The sequence below is a fragment of the Clavelina lepadiformis genome, chromosome 2, assembly GCF_947623445.1.
Source record: "Clavelina lepadiformis chromosome 2, kaClaLepa1.1, whole genome shotgun sequence".
In the NCBI taxonomy this organism is placed as follows: domain Eukaryota; kingdom Metazoa; phylum Chordata; class Ascidiacea; order Aplousobranchia; family Clavelinidae; genus Clavelina; species Clavelina lepadiformis.
The window spans coordinates 1865807-1885994 of NC_135241.1; the positions used below are offsets into that span (position 1 = coordinate 1865807).

The 20188-nt window shown below is 38.5% G+C and overlaps 2 protein-coding genes across 5 annotated transcripts; one reads left to right on the top strand and one right to left on the bottom strand.

Annotated features, from left to right (window-relative positions):
* The first annotated feature begins 1804 nt into the window (after positions 1-1804).
* Positions 1805-10477, top strand: LOC143446818 (b(0,+)-type amino acid transporter 1-like). Of its 4 annotated transcripts, none has more exons than XM_076946636.1 (13): positions 1805-1887; positions 4814-4861; positions 5334-5481; positions 5561-5710; positions 5881-5976; positions 6274-6399; positions 6612-6753; positions 7235-7358; positions 7570-7673; positions 8087-8183; positions 8427-8576; positions 8968-9136; positions 9619-10472. In XM_076946636.1, the coding sequence occupies exons 1-13, from the start codon at positions 1876-1878 to the stop codon at positions 9693-9695; spliced, it is 1443 nt and encodes a 480-aa protein (XP_076802751.1). In that variant the 5' UTR covers positions 1805-1875; the 3' UTR covers positions 9696-10472. The 4 variants fall into 4 exon arrangements, 3 of the variants coding, with proteins under 3 accessions (XP_076802751.1, XP_076802750.1, XP_076802749.1); XM_076946635.1 differs by lacking the exon at positions 1805-1887 and adding an exon at positions 3867-4211 and having other exon boundaries at positions 9619-10471; XR_013113980.1 differs by lacking the exon at positions 1805-1887 and adding an exon at positions 9213-9409 and having other exon boundaries at positions 4224-4861; positions 9619-10477.
* Positions 10478-13599: 3122 nt separating this feature from the next.
* Positions 13600-19485, bottom strand: LOC143446321 (uncharacterized). Its single transcript, XM_076945913.1, has 6 exons — positions 19242-19485; positions 16431-16582; positions 15392-15497; positions 15173-15284; positions 14808-14928; positions 13600-14557 (listed from the first exon to the last, which is right to left on the bottom strand). Exons 1-6 carry the CDS (start codon positions 19303-19305, stop codon positions 14312-14314), a joined length of 801 nt encoding a protein of 266 aa, XP_076802028.1. The 5' UTR covers positions 19306-19485; the 3' UTR covers positions 13600-14311.
* Between the last annotated feature and the right edge of the window lie 703 nt (positions 19486-20188).

A 20188-nucleotide genomic window follows, 5' to 3' on the forward strand; every position in this document is an offset into this window, starting at 1 on the left:
CTTGCCTTTAATGCAGAAGCTCGCTGTGGTTGGAATCAATATCCTGAAAAATCTTCCCTTCACTCAGCAGTGAACGGATATATTGATATACAACGTTCCACAGAAGGAAAGACGACTGAGGTTAAGATGGGCAACAACCTTCACTTGCCACGCTCTGTATAACTCCAACTATTACACAGTGGATAAATCTAATCTACTGGACGACGTTGCCAATAGTGACGTCATAGGTTTACTATGGTCAACGAAGGTGGAATCCATGAAGACCGCGACGTGTTTTGTGCGCTATGTACTTGTTGTTGTTGAGCTGTTCCTGGTACACGACTGCGGAAACTTGATATTATTTTATTGATAAATATAACATGTGGTGAAACGTAGACATAGCTTGACGCGGATCGACGTCTCAAAAGAGCATCTGTATGTAATCTGTATGCCTCCCTTTCTAAAAGATGTCTGAATCGAAATGCGAACAGGGAATGAAACAGAACAACACAATAATTCTTTGGGTAAATAAACGCGGTGTCCTGCCGTCATCCAGTGGTCAGGGTGGTGAACGCTACAGCAGCACGTGTCTGAATGTTGGTTTTGGGCAATACTTTAGCTACAAGGTCGCGAATACTTTTCACATCCAGAAAGTCAAATTGTTCACGCTGCTTTGAGCTGTAGCGGCCTGGGTAAGTTAAGCTCTGCAGAGCCTACTGTCTGATCACATGCGTTGCTGCCTGTAGCATCAACCGCAGCTTATATTGTCCACATATTCAACTGCTTGTGTAAACACAATCGCTCAGGCTAATACAAGGTTATTATGAAGTTGAACTTTGTCTGACTGTCACTGACTGCTGGGACTAGTTGTTTTGCCATCAATAAGCACAAATGTTCAATATTGACTTAAAAATTGATCTATAGCCCTACATTAATTCTCCATCAGTTAAACAAGTTGACAAACGTTATCGAGTTGACGCAAGATAAATGGAAAATGTGAAATAAACCAGGCTCGGTCGAGACAAGAGAAGATTTACGTTCGAAATTTCCATTCATATGAAACTTGCAGCATAATTCTCCTCGTAGTTTTACAAGATATCTTAATTATAAATATGATAATATTATATATTTATTATAACTTAGTTATGTTACTCTTTGCCGCGATTATTCTGCTTAAACTGGTCCAACATTTCTTAAGCCACAAAATGATTTTCACAAACTAAAATGACAAAGGCAGTTTTGTATTATAGTGTTTATTTTTCTCCATTAACTGTGCGGAGCGAAAGTTACGATGCTAACCGTTGTAGTCATAGCACATTAAAACCACATGCTCAGGAACAATTAACGAGTAGGAAAAAGTGGCAAAGCCGAAAAGCATTAAAACATGCAAGGTAGCAATAGTGCAATTGTGCTATAAGATGGTAGGTTAACATGGCCACTAAACCGACAAAATAATTCCTAAATTTAACGAATTTAAGGACAAAGTAACACAAACAACGAAACAACCACACTGTTGGAAGATGTAGAGGACATGTTCCCTAACATTAAAACATGCATATTAATAGCAGAAATTAATATATATAGTGACATAGTTAAATTAAAATGACAATGAATATGTTAAGTATCTAAGTTACCTAAGTACAGTACCTAAGCTCGCCTCTTGAATGACATGTATAAAATTAGAAACCTAGCCTTTTGGTAACCTTCTAGTTGCAAAATAACCATGGCTATAGGCTATAAATGCCACATTCCGTATTAACATTGATGTGGTCTCAGTTGTTGTAGAACAGGCCTCGTGGAACTTCGAACTTCTTAAAAAAGAACAAATCTCTCCGATATAGCTGCTTCACCGGTTTTCGTCAACCACTAAACGAAAGATCATCTTCTTTATTTGCAATGAGAATTGAGGTAATCGTTATTTATAATTTATCCGTTGTCGATCGCTAGCATTTCTTTGGTAATCAAAGTTAGTGTAAATAAGTTAAAGAGTTCTGCGTTTTATGATTATTCAATTTTTTAAGTTGAATTTAATTGATTTCGGAAATTGATTAACTGCTTAAATTAATAATTTAAGTTTATTAGAAATAATTGTTTGATTTAATCACATAAAGAGCACAATTCATTCGAATTATAAAGAAAACTTATTATTTTGACGACAATAACAGGAATAATTTGCCTCTTTTAGCGTTTACTGGATTGTCTTTTGACCTAATAGACCAAGTCTGTTTGCCTCCTTGTACTGGAGTTTAACTCGTCTCATAAAACAAAGCTGAAAGCTTGCTGACTGCTGCTACAGTGTAATGCAAATCCTCCTTGAAATGTAAGAAAAACAAAGAGGTGGAAGTTCAGATAAATAACAACAAACAAATTTTGTAAAAGCGATTTTTTTCATTCCGAATACGGTTATTTTGCATTAAAAGTCGTCAAAGGCATTTCACCTCATAGACATCTTTTAACCGGTTTGGGTGCATTTTATGATTTGTGGCTTTTCAAAGCGCAGCAAATTGACAGCATTTTCCCAGCCGCCAGTCAACCTGGCTTGAAGTATAAACATTGAAACATTGAACGTCTTTGCATGTAGCGTGTAAGTTAAGAAGTCACCGGAAAATATGTCAGAGCCGAGGAGAAAGTTTATAAAACAGCGGCCACACTGGCCCCGTGAAGAAGGCTACTGCAAAAGTAAAACAAGTAACTTTTTGTACTTGCAAGGGGTATGTTTGTAAAATTTAACTTATATGTCTATTCAGAAACTTCAGAAACTAAATATCAAATTGCTATAAAAACTTCAAACCAAAGCTTAAAATTTATTAATTGAAGCCGATTTTCTGAGGCCGAAAAGTATGCCAATAAATAATTAACTTGGGTCACGCACCTGTTTTGTGAAAGATTTTTTTTGTAGACCATTTTAAGTCTTCAGAAAACTCTCAGTGAAAACGATAAAATAGAAAAAGACGCAAACATGAAACACTTGATCAGGCAGCAAACTGTGTGGACCAGCGATTAGCACTAGGCTTGTATTTGTCTAAAAGTGTCTTCTACCAGTGAAATGTAAATTACAAGGAAATCGTATAGTGTCGTAGCTGTTCTGTTTTTTCCGCAGTTTCCAATCCATACCAGGCGCTGGTATTTATCAGCCAATTGCCTGCGCCTTGTGCGTTCATGAATAGTTTTTCGCAGAAGCACAATTTATTTTCGGTCAGAGGAAACAGTCTTATGGTAAATCTGCAACGACACAATCCACTTTATTACGTCATAAACTGTTGATTAATAAATTAAGAAACACTGGGACTGTGTGTGAGCAATTCTCAACAACACTCTTTTAAGACCTTTGGCTGGACCTACCCTAGCTTAGTCAGCGCTAATGTAATGGAAAGTTTATTTCATACGTGCGGTAGGCAATGCACAGAAGGCCGACTTATGCGCTAATTTTCGCTGGCCCAAAATTTCCCATGTCTGACAAATTATATTTTTGTTGTTTGTGTTGAATCGGGGTGATGCAAGTTTTTTCATTAGCATCATTGGTGTATTTTCTGGAAAGCTGAGAGCAAACGCTTTAACAGGGGTCACAGGAACTCAAAGTAAGTCCGAAGGTCAGGTTACAAGTAGGTCCGAAGGTTAGGTGTGTACTAGTACCCGCTGGTTCCAGATTAAACTCGTTTTGTCTTCATATCGCCTTTATTGCTAACGACCTTCGTTTGCAAAATTAGCAAAATATTATAGGTTAGTTCAGTACAAGTCATCCAGATATGCAGAAAGTGTTTTACTTTAAATAAGGCCTTGCACTCAAAGCATGTGGTTGCAGCTTTTTAACGGATGAGTAAACATACTTTTAGCGGGAATTTTTAACAACAGTTCACATTTCTTGCTTTTCTTGTTTATTTTCATTGGCTTGTTCGTAAATAATAGAGTAGAGTGATGTAACAAACCCTTGTCTTATGAAATGGATTGTGCAGTTCAGCATTAGCAATTTGGAATAGAATGTTATAGTATGGTTTTGATAGAAACTGGTTGGTTGTTGTGGTGGTGGTAGTTAGTACAACTCTTGTAGAGTGAATCCTAGGACCCTTGACATAATTACCGCAGCACTTAAGTTTGAATTTCGGTACTGGTTTTTGTGTCTGTGGTCAGAGGTAGCAATGTCTGGGTGACCTTTGACATGACGATTGGCTATGAAGGAGTCTGGTAATCCGCAAATGGCGTTGTCGGCAGAAAATATTAAACTCAATGTTTCGGTAAGTTTTACGGGATTCTTTGTCCGGTTGCAAGTCATGGCAATGTGGCTGGACTAAAAGCAATATTTGTAGCCATAGCCTCACCATGATTATCAAATCTAGGCCATAGTACTGTGATAGCGTTACGGCATTTTCAAAATTACACTAAGCCTAGGCCTACGCCATGAAAGGATCGTATGTAGGCTTTCTCTTATTTGACCAACCTCTGAACCAGCAATTAGCCTGGTTTCAGACATACATGTATAATGCGAGCCAGAAAATGTTTTGCAAAGAATAAAGATAGTACAGAACTTATTACAGTAATTTTCAATTTGGGCTGCAGTCATCTTGTAGCACTACTCAATTATAGCTACAAAAAAGAAATTGCTTGCTCAGTAATTTAAGTAGGTCGTGTAAATAGTGAGGTTCTTCGCTTTTATTCTCTCATAGTTTGTTACCATAGTAAACACGAAACCTAACCGAAGAGTACTATACTACACAAAGTTGTTTTGTTCAAACGTTTAATAATTAATTGATTAATTAAAACTCAGTTTATGCGGTTTTGGACCGCCGTAGGTTTGTCGAATTGGCAGGCTACTAATTTAATTTTTGTAATGGCACAGCCTTCCAAGAAATGCCTACTTCAACAAGACGTCCACTTGAAACGAGATGTGAGTAGTTTGATATAGTATGGTAAAGTTCATAATTTATGTGATAGTTACTGTGTAATGACTGAAAACTCTGTTAGGTTTAATTACTATTGTCGGCATGTACGATTTTGTGGCATGTTTCATTTTTGTAACTCGTTGCCATTTATTAACTTTTATCTCAAGTGGTGTGAATTGGGGTCAACCGTAAGTTATCAGAAAGGGCAAGTCACGTGTGGTTTATCGGTATACTCAGTATGGTAACTAAGCTTTCTGGAATCTAGACCTTTTCGCTGTTACATCGGACAGAGATTTTATAATAGGCGGCGGTAGCACGTTCGTAAGACTCGAACAAAAATCCAGCGCACAACGTTCCCACGTTATAGCTCCAGTCACGGAAGTCTCAACTTACTGTCCATACTCACAAATGTTGTGTGTGGTTCTTGGCATAACAGAGACACGAATAGCTCCTATAACAACCGCTTAACAATTCCAGGTTACTCTTCTCGGTGGGGTATCGGTAATCGTTGGTTCGATGATTGGGAGTGGCATTTTCATATCCCCGGTAGGAGTGCTTAAAAACGTTGGGTCTGTCGGAGCCAGCCTTGTTGTATGGATGGTGTGCGGACTTGTAGCTGTTTGCGGTAAGCGCCGTTTTTTTTTAATAGTCAACCTGTGTTTGTAAGTGCCTATAAGTGATTGACCGTATCGGTTTGTTTTAAGGATCATTGACATATGCTGAACTGGGGACGATGATACCAAAATCCGGAGCAGAATACCCGTATTTAAAAGAAGCTTTCGGTCCGATTCCCGCATTCTTATTCGCCTGGACTTCTTCCTTGGTTATAAAGCCTTCTGCTGTAGCGATAATTGGTGCGTACTCTACGATTTCCTGTTAATTGTATCGATTCACCAGTTTTGGTGATTGCAACAATTCGAACTAAAGCGATGATATCACGACGTGCACAAATTCATTCAACGTTTATTTTCGGCTGGTTATGCCCATGCATTATGCTTCAGCTAATGCTAACTTTGTTGTACAGGTCTTGTGTTTGGAGAATACCTCATTCATCCGTTTTTCCCGGACTGCGAACCGGTACCGTTGCTGGTTATCAAGTTAGCAAGCGCCTGTTGCATAAGTAAGGACTTGTAAATACACGCCGTGGAATTAAAACAAAACGTCGTGCTTCGATACCGTTTGACAAAGCGGTCCTGTTGTCAAATTTCATGACTCGTGAAACCTTATGCCCTATCCCTTGCTGAGTCGCCTGGAAGCCGCCGTATGGCGCGGACGTAATCTGCAGCGATGAGTATTATGAGAGCAACGAAGCATGACCTTTCGTTTTCTGCGCTTTTATGTATTGAAACTTGATATAAAATAACACTTGATTGTACTTTGGTGATCATTTTATGGCAAGTTTTTTATGTTTTTGTAGGTCTAGTATGTTTCCTGAACTGCTACAGTCTTAAAATCGCGGCGAGGGCGCAGATCGTGTTCACAACGGCCAAGCTGTTAGCTCTTTTTGTGGTGATAGCTTGCGGAATATTCGCTTTGACTCAAGGCAAGCCGATAAAAATGTGATTCAACCATCTCTTGCTTTTTGAACTCTGGCAAAATCTCCATTTCTATTTACGGGAAATTACAGTAGCGCGTGTCTTTCGTCGCGGCTGCCCATATCAAACTATGACACGTCATGTAATTTGGTTTAAAATTTTTTCTTTGATATACGGGTGCCATGCGCATGTCGTTACTCTAATGCTCTCTAATATGTAGGTCTAACTGATAATTTGGAGAGGGGATTTTCTGGCGACGTTCATTGGTCAACCGTGGGCACAGCTTTTTACCAAGGCCTGTGGGCATACGATGGATGGAACCAACTAAACTACGTCACAGAAGAACTCAAAAATCCATCTGTGTGAGTAAAATTTGTGGCGATCGCCGTTGGTCGCTGGCACACGTGATCGCATTGAAACCAGCATGATGCACTTTTTACATCTTATTCTATTCAAGGCGTACTTACAACACGGCGCCTTAAGACTTCTTTTACTCTGTTTCACAGGTCTTGTCTAGTCGGTCGCTAAATTGGTCTGTGCGTTTACGTTGGGCTTATAATAATGCCTATTCTAGAACCGCAATTCCTTCAGAACCCAATCTCAAAAGATCTGAATCCATTTTTCGAATTTCAGAAATGAAATTTGTTTTGTTGGCAACCTCATAAGTTTAGGAGCGAAGAGTTTGGAGTTACGAATCAAACGCAGAACGAACATTAGAGCCTGGAAAGAATGAAAAGGGTTTATCGTGCGCATAATTTATCGCGTATAGTTCGCTGTAAGTCCTGAAATTAAACGAGAAAATGGTTTTAACTGGTGACGACTTTTCCTTCAAACTTATTTCAGCAACCTTCCTCGTGCGATCATGATCGGGATTCCCCTGGTAACGATCGTCTACCTCTTGACGAACATCGCTTATTTGGCCGGCCTCTCCGTCACAGAGATGATGATATCACGAGCTGTTGCAGTGGTTAGTGGTGTCATTTTTACTTTTTTCACTGCCCACAAGACGAAGCAGTGTCTATTGCTGTTTTTTTATCTTATTTTCTGCAGTAGTTGCCTTTAAATTTTTTAATCAGCATTGTAATTTAAAAACTCCTAAGAAAAAATATTCCTCGGTGTCATTTGCAGTATTAGTAAACGCTCCATTTGTTCACAAAAAGTTTTTTTGGTTTTCACAGACGTTTGGTAACAAATTTCTGGGAGCGTTTGCTTGGTTCATTCCGCTAGGCGTCGCCATATCGACGTTCGGAGGGGCGAATGGTTATAGCATAACCGGACCAAGGTACCTTCAACTTTGCTTGCGTGACTCAGACTGTTAACGACCGTTTTGTGCTGACGCTTGTGGTTGATATGGATTAAGAAGTTGTTTCGTGACGTTGCTTTTTATATTTAATCCGTTATTTTAGATTTAGAATATGCAAAGCGGTTTGTCGATGATGGATCCAGTTTTTCAAGGGGTGACTACGGCCACCGCTAAGAAATTTTAAGAGACTGCTACTTTCAAAGATTAACTGCTAATTTCCTGCATTAGTTGCGGAAGTGTAAACTTTAAGAGACGATGTTTGTCCTTAAAACAACTTAAAACACTGGATTCATTATATCGAACAACGAGTGTCACTTAAATTTTTTCATTATTAAGCAGAGAGTTTCGTGGGTGACGCAACCCTCCAAGGTAACGAAATTTTGTTTCAACAGAATCATTTTTTCGGCCGCCCGACATGGGCACATGCCTGAGATATTAGCCACTGTCAGCTACAAAAGATACACGCCAGTGGCTGCCATACTCTTTCAGGTAGGGTGCCGAGGTCAAACCCAAGTTACTCTCTTGGCTCAACTATTGTTTTGATAGATATTGTTATCAACTAACTAAACCGCTGATTCCGCCTTTGTCCATTCGCGTACAGTGGTAGCGCTCAGAACGACGTCAATGGACAATAGCGGTACCGGCATTGTCGTTACCGCCATTTCCCAGGACCCCCATACAGTAACTTGACTTCAAAGTGAGCATGTGGGAAATGTTATGTTCTTTGTACAGACATTCATTGCCCTGCTTGTTCTAATCCCAAACGACTTTGACACGTTGGTCAATTATTTCTCCTTCAGTATGTGGATATTTCACGGCGGGTCTGCGTTGGCTCTCCTTGTATTAAGAAGAACGCAGCCAGACAGACACAGACCGTATAAGGTAAGGCGTTTGTGTATTAGTGGGCCGGTTCTTAATTCTGAAACGTTTTATTTATTTATTAATGATTTTCAATTGTTTTTGTTAATAATACATATTTTAAATCGGTTATTACTCAAGCTTAAGAGTATAGTAATTTATAACAATTTTGCCTTGTAAATTTTGATATGTCAATGTAACATTTTGCGAGAATGCTAAAGTTTTAAAAGTTTGTACAGTAGAGATAGTTTAAAGCTGTTACGGTGTATATAGTATTCTTGAAATTTGCAACGTCGAATATATACTTTAGTGTGTAGTTTGTATCTTTTTCAATAAATCTAACTCCTTTATTTTTCCTTATTGGCGGAAAAACATTACTTTTGTTCCGTCAAATAATTGCATCTTACTCCTCCAGGTTCCCATTTTCATTCCGATCTTGGTGGTGCTCATTGCTCTTTATCTCATCATCTTCCCGATCGCCTCTCAGCCTGCTTGGGAGTACATGTACGCCACACTCTTCATCTTAAGTGGACTGCTCTTCTATATTCCCTTCGTTCATCTCAACCTACGTTTCACCTTTATGAGTGAGTATAGAGCAATTATTATGATACGTTATAGCAATGATATATGGTGCAACGTATTCTTTGTATGGGCACTTAGTTGTGGCCATTTAATGGTCATGTCAGTCTTTATTCCGCCGCGAAGTGTTGATCTTGAAGTGTTCTTGAACAATGGACCGAATTCGCCACAAAGTCCGTCTGTGTAGAGTTTTATAATTTGTGGTGGATTGGCGGCCGTCATTCATCGGTGGAAGCGCTAACATATGTTTCTTCGAACAAGCTTAATCTCGGTAACCTGTACGTGCTTGAACCAGTTTAATAACTGGTTAGGTCTCACTGACCGCCAACCACGTAATCCGTTGTGTCTGCGGCTGAAACTTTGCAGGAACAGCCTGCCTGTCTGGTGACGTCGCAATTTTTTTGCAGAGCCGCACAATGACAAAATATTCGGTAAAATACATGTACGTCATATTTGAAATAATAATTCAGTTGTTATTGTTTTTCAGAGCCTTTCACTACTTTCGTTCAACAACTTTTTCTGGTTGCTCCACTGTCGCAATATTATGACATAAAAGACACGTAACAATTGTACCTGCTTCGCATTTCGCTGGTTGACCCGCGCCACAGTGAGTCCACGCGATTTTACGTGTGCCCGCTTTTCGCATCTGCTTCAGCTTTGACTCCGTTGATGACGTACTCGGTGACGTCATCATCAGTAACGTTGCTTGAGCGACCGAGATGGTGAAATCGTGTCTCGGGCCGAGCATTTTAGCTTGGTAGAAGCCTACCGCTTGGCATCACCGCGACACAAGCGTTGTGACCCACTCACTGCATTTTTGATTTACTGAACTTACGTTTTATATGGTATAGAAAATTCTATTAAAGTTGAACCTCTTGCAATAATCACAATAAACTTGTTACTTTTAAAGCAAGCCTCTTTAGGTCCACGACATGAAAGCGCTATGACATGTTCTTTTAATCGGCCAGAGGTGATGATCGTATAAGATAAGCCAGTCAGCTTTGTACTTGCGATTTTGCTCAATTAAAAATTATTCATTTCATAAGTCAGCTATGTCATTTACATTCCACCTTATCTAGCAATGGCGTAGATCAGCCGCAACGAACGACATTTTTACGGAGATAAATTACTGCATAATGCATTCCTAAAATTAGGGATTTTAATAAGATCAGCATGAATTGACTTTGAAGAGACATTCGGCAGTTGTTGTTCGCTTGCGAACCCTACTACTGATATCAGCTGCCAATTGCTATTTACCTCGTGTTGGACTGGCGGCTTGATGCAAGCTGTATGTTGAATAGTTTTATGAAACGTATCTATCCATGTCGGCTTACGTACGGAGTAATTGTTTTGTTGGTCATAGTTGTACGAGTACTTACTGTTATAAGCAGAGAGTCAAACCGCAATTAAAAACGGTTCAATTCAGATTTTACAGAGTTTCATTTTATCAGTTTTACTCTAAATTAAGTTTTCGTTGGATACACAGATTTACTCCGTTCCATGCTCAGGTTTTAGCAAACCTGCTAATGTACGATTCGCTCGGATTCAAATGACAGTAAGTAGCTTATTGCTTTTTTAATATCTTCAATTATGCTGCACAAGGAGCACTTTGTTATGTCGAAGAATTTCATCAGGTGGGGGCAGTTCTTGCTTAAAAAGAAAGTTTGCATTTATGAACATTATTGAGAAGCCAAATAGGCTTAACAAAACTGTAGGCTATATGGTTTCTGAGGATTAGGCTTAGACTGCCTAGAACAGAGGTGTCAAACTCATTCGGTGATGTAAGCTATATTTACATACCTAAATTTTAGCCGGGCCATTTTTTTTAATTTATGGTACAATCGATAATTGCGTTTATTATTTAGTCGTTGCACTGCGGCTTGATGACACTTGACATCTTTTGGCAGTTGCAAACATGTCAATATCTGGTACCAAGGGTTGAGCAGTCGCAACGTTTAGCTTTGAAGCAATCTTTTTTTAAGGAAAGCTCGCGTGGAAAAATCAAAAATAAAGTTAACCTTTAGTAGAGTGCCAACCTAGAATTTGTTTTTTATTTTGCGGTATGTTTGTAGTTTACTGTCCTGGAATATTTATTTATTCAATTTTTTCCATCACAAAAATAGCATGACGCGGGACACAAAACGGGGCACGGCGGGCTGGATTTGGCCCGCGGGTAACCAGTTGGACACCCTTAAATTCTCTATACCACAGTCTAGGTAGAGCTAAGGCCACACAATGCTCATACACACTTGTTTAATTGAAAACGTCTCTTATAATTAATCAATCATCCATTACTGAAATAATACAAATAACTGTCTAACACGCCCAATAAATTCGCAAAAACAAGTCTTGCAACAGCAACTTTTTATTGATTGATATGATTTTCATTTTTATCTGATATGCGCTTGAAAACAAAATACCCCAGTGACTTGACATGTTCGCTTCCCACATATTTTTTGTTAACGCTTTTACCATAAATCGATAACAAGAAAAGGGAAATTCCGTTCAGCTTTCAGATCTACGTATTTTTATCTTTTTGTAGGGAATAATTTGAAGATGAATTTACGTTTAAAGGTTGTTTAGGTTAAAAATTTAAAGGAAATTAGGGACCATATTTGATTTCCAGTAATCTTCTTGCACTTTAAAAGTAGTTCTGGGCGAGAAGAATTCGATTCAGTGGTTTGGGTAAAAAAGTGTATTATATTTATTATATTATATTGGATATTGGTCACTAATGTCACTAAAGACCAGTTTAACAACTGCGAGTGGCGGGTGTTAGTTAATTTTCTGACGTCATATATCCCATTTACCTTTGCTAGTTTGCAGGTAATCTTTGCTGTTGATTGCGCAGCGAAAGCAGTTTTATCTGGACATATAAAACTAAAGTGTTCAGTATTTCTATTATCGCTTGTTAAAGCATTTCTGTGTGCTAATGCGTTTTTTAAAAAATGGTCGTTAAGTGACGCCAATGATCGAAGAATGAATTTGTAACTCAACAAAGCAGGGCTGTGTGCTTCCAGCTTCAAGGGTGGTTCAACTTAGAACGATTAAGCCCATGACTACTCAACCAGTGTCTGTGGGTTTCATAGTTCTTCGGTTGGATTGACCGACCACGAGGCTATTCAATCGTTATCAACAAAGATCCAGTTGGATTAGTTCAATATTTGCAAAGGTAGTTCTGGCTGTTGGCGCTAGCCTAGTTTGGTACCGGTAGTTGCTTTAATGACATGTATACATTAAGTTTATAGGTTCACGTAGGCCTACTGTTTCTTGTGACACTTCTGAAAGCAAACCTCAATTGCGACTTATCGGCTACATGCGGTATTCCATCTAAAACGCGTTGGCTTGCTAATTATTCACTATCACGGGCAGCATACTTGATCGAAACGCTATCTACCCATAGATATTATATACCACGCATGTTGGTTTCATATTCTGACGTAATTATCGCCTGATTTTGCCTATGATCAAATTTAAATCCTGGGACCGGTGAGGATAATGGTGTGGATAATCTTTGCTTTTTTCTCACCTTGACTGGCTTTGTTTCGCTTGAGTACGATATCGCAAACGTCTCTTTTGGTAGGCGGTGTGTGTCATGTAATAATCTCTAAGTGAAGCGCCTTTCGTCTTCAATCTTACATGGAACCTGCTTGTTGTCTGAATTGAATATCCTTGTTACAGCCATTTCGCAATATCCTATGCGCTTGGCACTCCATGGAGCAGCGGTTTGAAAAACTTTTTTGAGCGCGACCCAAATCCGAGTTTGGTGAACATCTCGCGGCCCAAGCTTCAAACAGCGTATTTTAACACGAAAAAATAACGATTGTATAGATTACAGATAATTTTTTTTGCAGTAGCTAAGTTCCAATGTCAGCAATCTACTCTTTTAAGTACCTATGGGCCTACGCTACAGACAGACAAGCAGTGATAATCTGATCCACAGACTATGGAACAATGTATTTTATTACAAACATACCTATGTTTGCATCGCCTTGGTGCGACCCATACTTTGGGAACCACTGCTATAGAGTTTAGGGCAGGCTAGCAAGTGTTGTAATGATATTTCCGTTGCTAGTCGACGCCAGTAAGCGATTAATTTTGTGGTGATATGATAACATAGCCTGTAAATCGAATGCTGCATAGAATACTTGTTTACGGAAATCGGCTTAAATTTGATATAAATGTTATACCGATGACTTCTTATTTTCTGTTTTGAGTTGTGACATAAATGTCGTGGCTGTCCATCTTGCGTGCATTAATATTATATATATTAAGCACGCAAAAAATAGGAAGTTATCGGTATAACATTTATATCAAATTTAAGCCGATTTCCGTAAACAAGTATTCTATGCAGCATTCGATTTGCAGGCTATGTTATCATATCATCACAAGTTGTAACATTTACAAGTTCTATCATTGATGGCAAGAACTACTTTGACATTTCAAGCTAAGTGGGATACGCAAGTGGTAAATTGCTCAGTTTTTTATTTCATTTCAGTGCTTAGCAGTCACAGTTGAAATTCGTTGTTGCTTGGCAAAACAACAGTTGGAATTTTCCATAGGTTTAATTTAAAATGCACTAAACACGCAACAACATTATAATCGCTAAAATTGCATATATACAAAAATATTTCATAAAATTAAAGCAATGATTATTGCGAAATGAATCAAGAAATTATTTAAAACCAAAACAAATTAAAAAAATCGCTTTTTACATAAACAAAAAACAAGGGATTAAACATAGGTAGCATTTTAAAAGTGATGTCGTCAAAGAAAAATGTCAATTTCGACGCAAACTTGAGTGTTATGGTTGCAGCAACGAAACATGTTTTCTAAAATATCAAAAACATTTGCACAGTTTACCATCACAGACGTGAGATTCGCACAACAGATATTGCATGATTTCTATGTTGCCAAAGGGGGCGTAACTGACAAAGTAGCAATGGAAGACTTCAAACAAACAGAGAATTCGAGCATAAGCACCTCGCAAGAATTGGATTGTTTTTAGAGCACATATTTGTATAAGTATATAGTTGTTTTTAGCTGCTCCGAGCAGCTGAAATAAATCTCACAGAACAAAACCTTTTCAAAGTAAAACGAAGAATATAAACGCGAAATGTGCAAGGCATCATTTACACCAGAGACTGGTAACAGTAAAAAGGTTGTTTTATCGATGGATTCTACTCCGAATTTTTAAGCTTTTCCAAGCAAATAGCAACCGCTGAAATACAATGCTTGTCGTCATCACCTTCACTGACCGGCCAGCTGTACTGCGGGATGACGTCTTCCGCCGTAATCCGGATCAAACCAGATTCCTTCATGGCGTTCAATTGAACGTCGACTCGATCCCGGAAGGTCGAGTTTCCATCTGTGGCTCTGGTCGTGAAATAAAGACGACCGCCAGACTTCGCGACCCTAACCATGTCCTATGGAAGAAAGAAACTTCTTATCAACAGCCCTTTTGTTTTATGTTGACTTTCAGCAAAGCCACTCCTGCTGAGCAATCAATTGCGCAACGACGACGTTTTGCAAACAGTTGATCAATTGTTTGACGCTGGGGCTTTTGTAAAACTACGGAGAATGTTTTCAAATGAACAAAGTTTTTCGTGACAAAACAGCGAAAAAGACTTTTCAACTAACTTACAACTAAGGTTTTGCAGAACCTCATCTACTCACCGGCAAACATTCTGGCTGTATTAGAGCAGGCACCATTGCGCAGCAGCAGACAACAGTGTCATAGGTGTTACTTGCAAACGTCATCGGGGTATCATCCATCAGCAGGTGTTGTTCTAAATGCCTGTAAATGTAATGTCGTGTTGTTTAAACTGATCAAGTGACATCATCTTTAATAACGTCATCAGCAATTATTATAAATGCACGAATTAACTGAACATCTTTAACGCAACCTGCAGAAGGTAGGAAATGGAAATTAATATTTTTCTTCGTCACGAAGCGGACTTGATCGTTTTTGAAATTTGAATGTCACAATACTTCCTGTCAATGAGTACTTAATACGCATTTATATGTAGGAAGATGCATACTTGTAAAGTCCTTTTTCTCGAGCCTTTTCCAGCATTTTCGTATTTCCGTCCAAGGCATCCACTGTTCCTTTGAAGTCGAATTTCTTCAAAGCAATCGCCATCTGACCAGTGCCTGAAATCATAAAATAAACGATGAATGCTGATGTCGATGCTTCTATACACACAAGAACAACGTAAATGCAGTCATGACTTGACCGGGGCAGTTAATTGTTTCGTCACCTGCTCCAACGTCCAGCACGGAATGAGAGGGATTTTCCCACTCCCGTCCGGGCAAGAACCCGGCCAACTTGGACGCCATGAAGTCGGGAACTTTGTAATCAAGAATCTGATAATAATTCAAACAAAAAATCAACGCACAGACAGTGCTAAGCTAAACCCCTACACACACGTGATTCTTTTTGAGCAAAGAACGTCGTTTATTCCCATTTGTTCGTGATACGACGACCACAAGATGGGGTTGACGACAACGCCCACTTGATGTTGCGTAACGAAAACCAACAAATGTGAGCTTTGCAGCAGGTTCAACCTCGTCTGCTAAGAGCACTTGAGCAAATGTTTGCTGAGAAACGGGGCGACGGTTTTAGGTTATTTTCTTTGCTAGGAGACGTGCTGCAAAAGCAATTTTGCAGCAACTTTTTGGTCTAAAAGTTGCAAGTTTATTGGTGTTTTGAACAAAAAAGGGAAAACGCTTTAAATGCAGCTTTTAAAGCAAAATGCTTTTTTCAAAATTAACGCAAAGTGTTTTTATGTCCTATTAAATTATTTTATGCTAATCGCTACGTCTTTCTCTCACAAAACTTTGAAACAATGATAGATTTTAATGCTATTATCAATTGACAGCTTTTCCTCCAAAATCCAGTCTTAATTGAAAGCAATTCAAATGCCGGTTTTAGTTGTCAAATTTACACAAACTAAAGGAAAATAGCCGCATAATACTAATGAGAGCCGGCGAAATAGGCTTTAAACCAACCAACTAAAAGGTATAAAACTTGTTTTTTGGAATCTGGACCGAAGTTACCACATTTTCTATGAATTTGTTTTCAAACGCCGAATTTTTGCCGTTCAACGTTTAAATTAAAAACGGCAAAACGAGTGATGACGACCGATGATCTAAATTTCACAGTTAGATGGTGGTCGAATTACCAAATAGTTGGTTATTTTTGTTTGAAGCATTTTTTCATCCAGTGATGGTCGCAATGGCAGCCGCGAAAGAATGAAAAAATCTTAAGATAAATCAAGTTTACTGAAGCAGTCTTACCTCTAAGTCTTTTTCGTAGTGCTGCGACCAGTAGTCGTAATACTTCATCGTGTATTCGGCATCGAAGTCGCCAATGATGTTCTGGACCCTGGTCAAAGATTCCTCCGATTCTTTTGTGGATGGACGTCGCCAGTGATGATCAGGAACGATAGCTGCCATTTTTTGAGAAATTTTAATACAAACGAGTTCTACGCACGATAATTCCTTATAATTCTACAAAGTATCAAAATCACAAACGCTTAAAATTGAAAACTTAGACCTACGAGCTACCGGTAGACCAGGCTGTACCGGCAAGGCTTGTTTTTTAAAGCGACAATTTAAGTTTTAAGAAAAAACAATCGCAAACACTCTGGTAATTTTCCATTGTACATCTACCAGTGATGTATTCTTGCGTCATCGCGAACAATTCTGACTGCGGCAGAAAGAGCCACGATCTCTTAATTATATCCAGCCTGGACCAATCGTTAGTGGAAAAAACGGGCCATATTGAAACGTCACAAAGAGACGCCCCTTTACAGGGATTGTTGAGAAGATTGTGATGGAGGAGTAAAACAAAAGTTTAAGCTTTAGTTCTTAGGATTGTGCCTGACAGCTAATTATTTATTGTTTGAGTTTTTGTTTCATTTGAAATCTAACTGCCTACGACTGCCTATTATCCTTTCACTATTGCTGCCATGATTGTACCTTGAAATTCATTATTCTGCTACTAACGTATATAACTTGTAAAGTTTCCCTATAACGTGGAGAGATATTTCCCATCCAAGAAAAACACCCAGTTAAAAGCTGATGAATGACATAAAATTGTTAATTTGGGTTTTGTCGGAGTTTATTCTACCTTCCGGAATTAACTCCTTGATTGTTTAAACATTTCTCGCCCTCGTTTACGCGAAAAATTAAACCACAATCCAAATCGAACCGGATCAAACCAGTTTCTGCTTTGTTTAAACCACCACCAGCGATGGTCGCTCAAATAAAGTCGGAATATATAACGCTATTATACCAGACACTTATGTAGCTATGACCTTTAATACTAGTTAGCAGCTTAGCTTCCAAAACTGGACGAACCCGGCTTTACATGAACGTTGAACTGCCAACCTGGCAACGATAATACCTTTTTCCTCGTCTACTGAATACAATACGCAAACACGCGCAGCCTTAAACCTTTTAAACCTAAACTCTAAAGATTTAACGAGTATACTGTACCTAACTGTTTGGTTCGACGCGCTGGCAAAATTTCTTTATTAATTCAGAGGCTCGTATTTATAACAAAGCTCGGTCGATCTTATGGTCTATTAAGTGACGTCACGGCCTTATGGTAATCATGACTAAGCAAAGGAAATAACAAAGCAAGCGAATGAAAGACGATTTGTGTTCCCTCTCCATTCTCGAATGTTCGATTATGCAGCAGAATAACTGTGTTATAATCAAATTTCACAGTTTTATACCGTGTACAGATACACTGGGTTAAGCCAAACCGAGTTACCGGTTACTTCGTTACAAACTACAATACAGTACCAGTACAATTATATGTTAAGTGTCAGCCAAAATGCCAAATAGAAGCGAGTATTTGTTAGCCTACTGTACAAAGCTTGAGATATGCCTTCGAGGCTTGATGTAGATAATAACGATTAAATATTCACGTTTTCTAAATGTTCGACACGATGTTTTCGTTAAAAAGTCAACTCTTAACTCAACTCAACTCAACTCTTAACTCAACTCTTAACTCAACTCAACTCAACTCTTAACCAAACCTTGTCAAAATCTTAATGGTAACCGACAACCTCAATCGATTTACAGTATATACTAGTATATATGACATGAAGCCGGATACGCTGAACTGGGTGATCAAATCGTTCAGTCGCTCATACAAACAAAGAAATCGATGACGTTTATGTTCTGTCCATTGATGCGTAACGCATCGGCACATCTCGCTATAATATGGGGAGGATTTCCATCATATTAACTTACAGCGACCTCTAGCGACTGAATTAAGATGTCAGAGCAAAACTTACGAAGTACGAATTTTAACAGTTTCGTACTACGCTTGGTGTCGTAATTTCTGTGTAGCGCTTTCCAGGCTATGGTTAGGCATCTTAGTCTTAAAAGGATTACATGACAGAGCCCCTGCATAGACATCACTTGGCCCTCATTAGGCTGAATTGTCATATAAGTTAGGCTGTCACTACATCACGGGAAAATTTATCATGCGTTCGAAGCTAGTTTTCACAGTTTATTGTTAACCTTTCGTAAATGGTATGACATAACAATCTAAACCTAACCTAAAGCTTCCTTCTAATCTAAATCTAACTCCGCCAAAACCTTAAATAGCTAAAATCAACTTTTTGTATTCCAATTTCAATAACCTAACCGCCAATCTTTAACAATTAGCTGCGTGACCTACTTACGGTGAAATAGTAACGCTTGGTAACATACGTTGAAACCAAAATTCTAAACCATACGTCCATATATATAGTGACATTCTAAAGTATGTAACGACTAAAGTATTGACGATTGTGGAAAATACAACTCAATCCAATAGAAAAAAATTGTCGTAAAAATTCCAACGATAACACAAAAATGTTAGCCGGGTATCTTGTTGGTATTTACTGAAAGAAGTCGTAATCACAAGACAGCAACTGCGTGTAAGAGTGACACGGATTCTTCTGTTTTAACCCTTATTCAATTTTACGAACTACAGTACGTAGTTTGTTAATTACCATTTTGATACATTAAAAATTTGCAAAAATAAGCTACAAATAAACTTGAAAGTAAGAAAAAGTGCACAAAGCATATTTCATCAAAAAATCTCACCTTTTGGAAAACTTCGTGTGATTGTGTTTCCTCGCCATCTTTCCAATTCCGAAAATAAAATCATTGATCGCCATTCTGATATCTTCTGAATTTAAGCACATTTAGGTTTCAAAAACGTCAGAGTTACGTTTGAAAGCGACTGTGTGCCCTTTTTCAACTCGCCATCGGATAAAAATTGATTTAAGTTCTTTAGTAAACTAAACCAAAACTACCGCCAAACCTGCCGCACACAGCTGCGCTACAAGTAACTACTGAGAGGAACGACTTAACGGAGCGAGCGATTTTATACGCGATCAATTAGACTCGACGCAGTCGGTTAATAGAGAAAAGCTTACATTCACAACGGTTCAAAATCGCTGTGTGAGCAATGAGCAACGAACTGATGATGAGCAGCGAACAAAAGACAACTGATTCAAAACTGAAGTGTTTAAACCAGGGGTTCTTAAACTTTTTGGCACACGCCCCCCTTGACGGTACCTAAAAATTTCGCGCCCCACCTCATTGCAAAATAAAAAATCATTAAACAAAACAACAATTTATCTTCAATTAACTTTCATTAATGTGAAGGATGTAGTTGTTTTTGGGAAACCAAACGTTTAATTCGAGGCTTTGTAGAAGATAATGAACATCTTAGGTCGGCTTCACAGTCAAGTTTGTTCCTAGGTTTTGTCTTTATATTCATGAAGATGACGCTGCAAACGACTTGGTCTCAAAGCGTCGTTGCTTAGCTTTTCTAAGCATATCATGCATTGCGGTACGACTTTTCCGCTCACTGTGGTATCTATAAAGCCATACTTCAGATAACTTTGGTCATAATTTCTCTTTTTTCCACTCATTTTGTGTCAATACAATTAGTTTAATTACTAAAATACCTGGTTATTAAATCAATACTAAATTTAAGTTTTACTTCATTTTACGGATTTAATATTGGCTGACGTTGGTTTTAC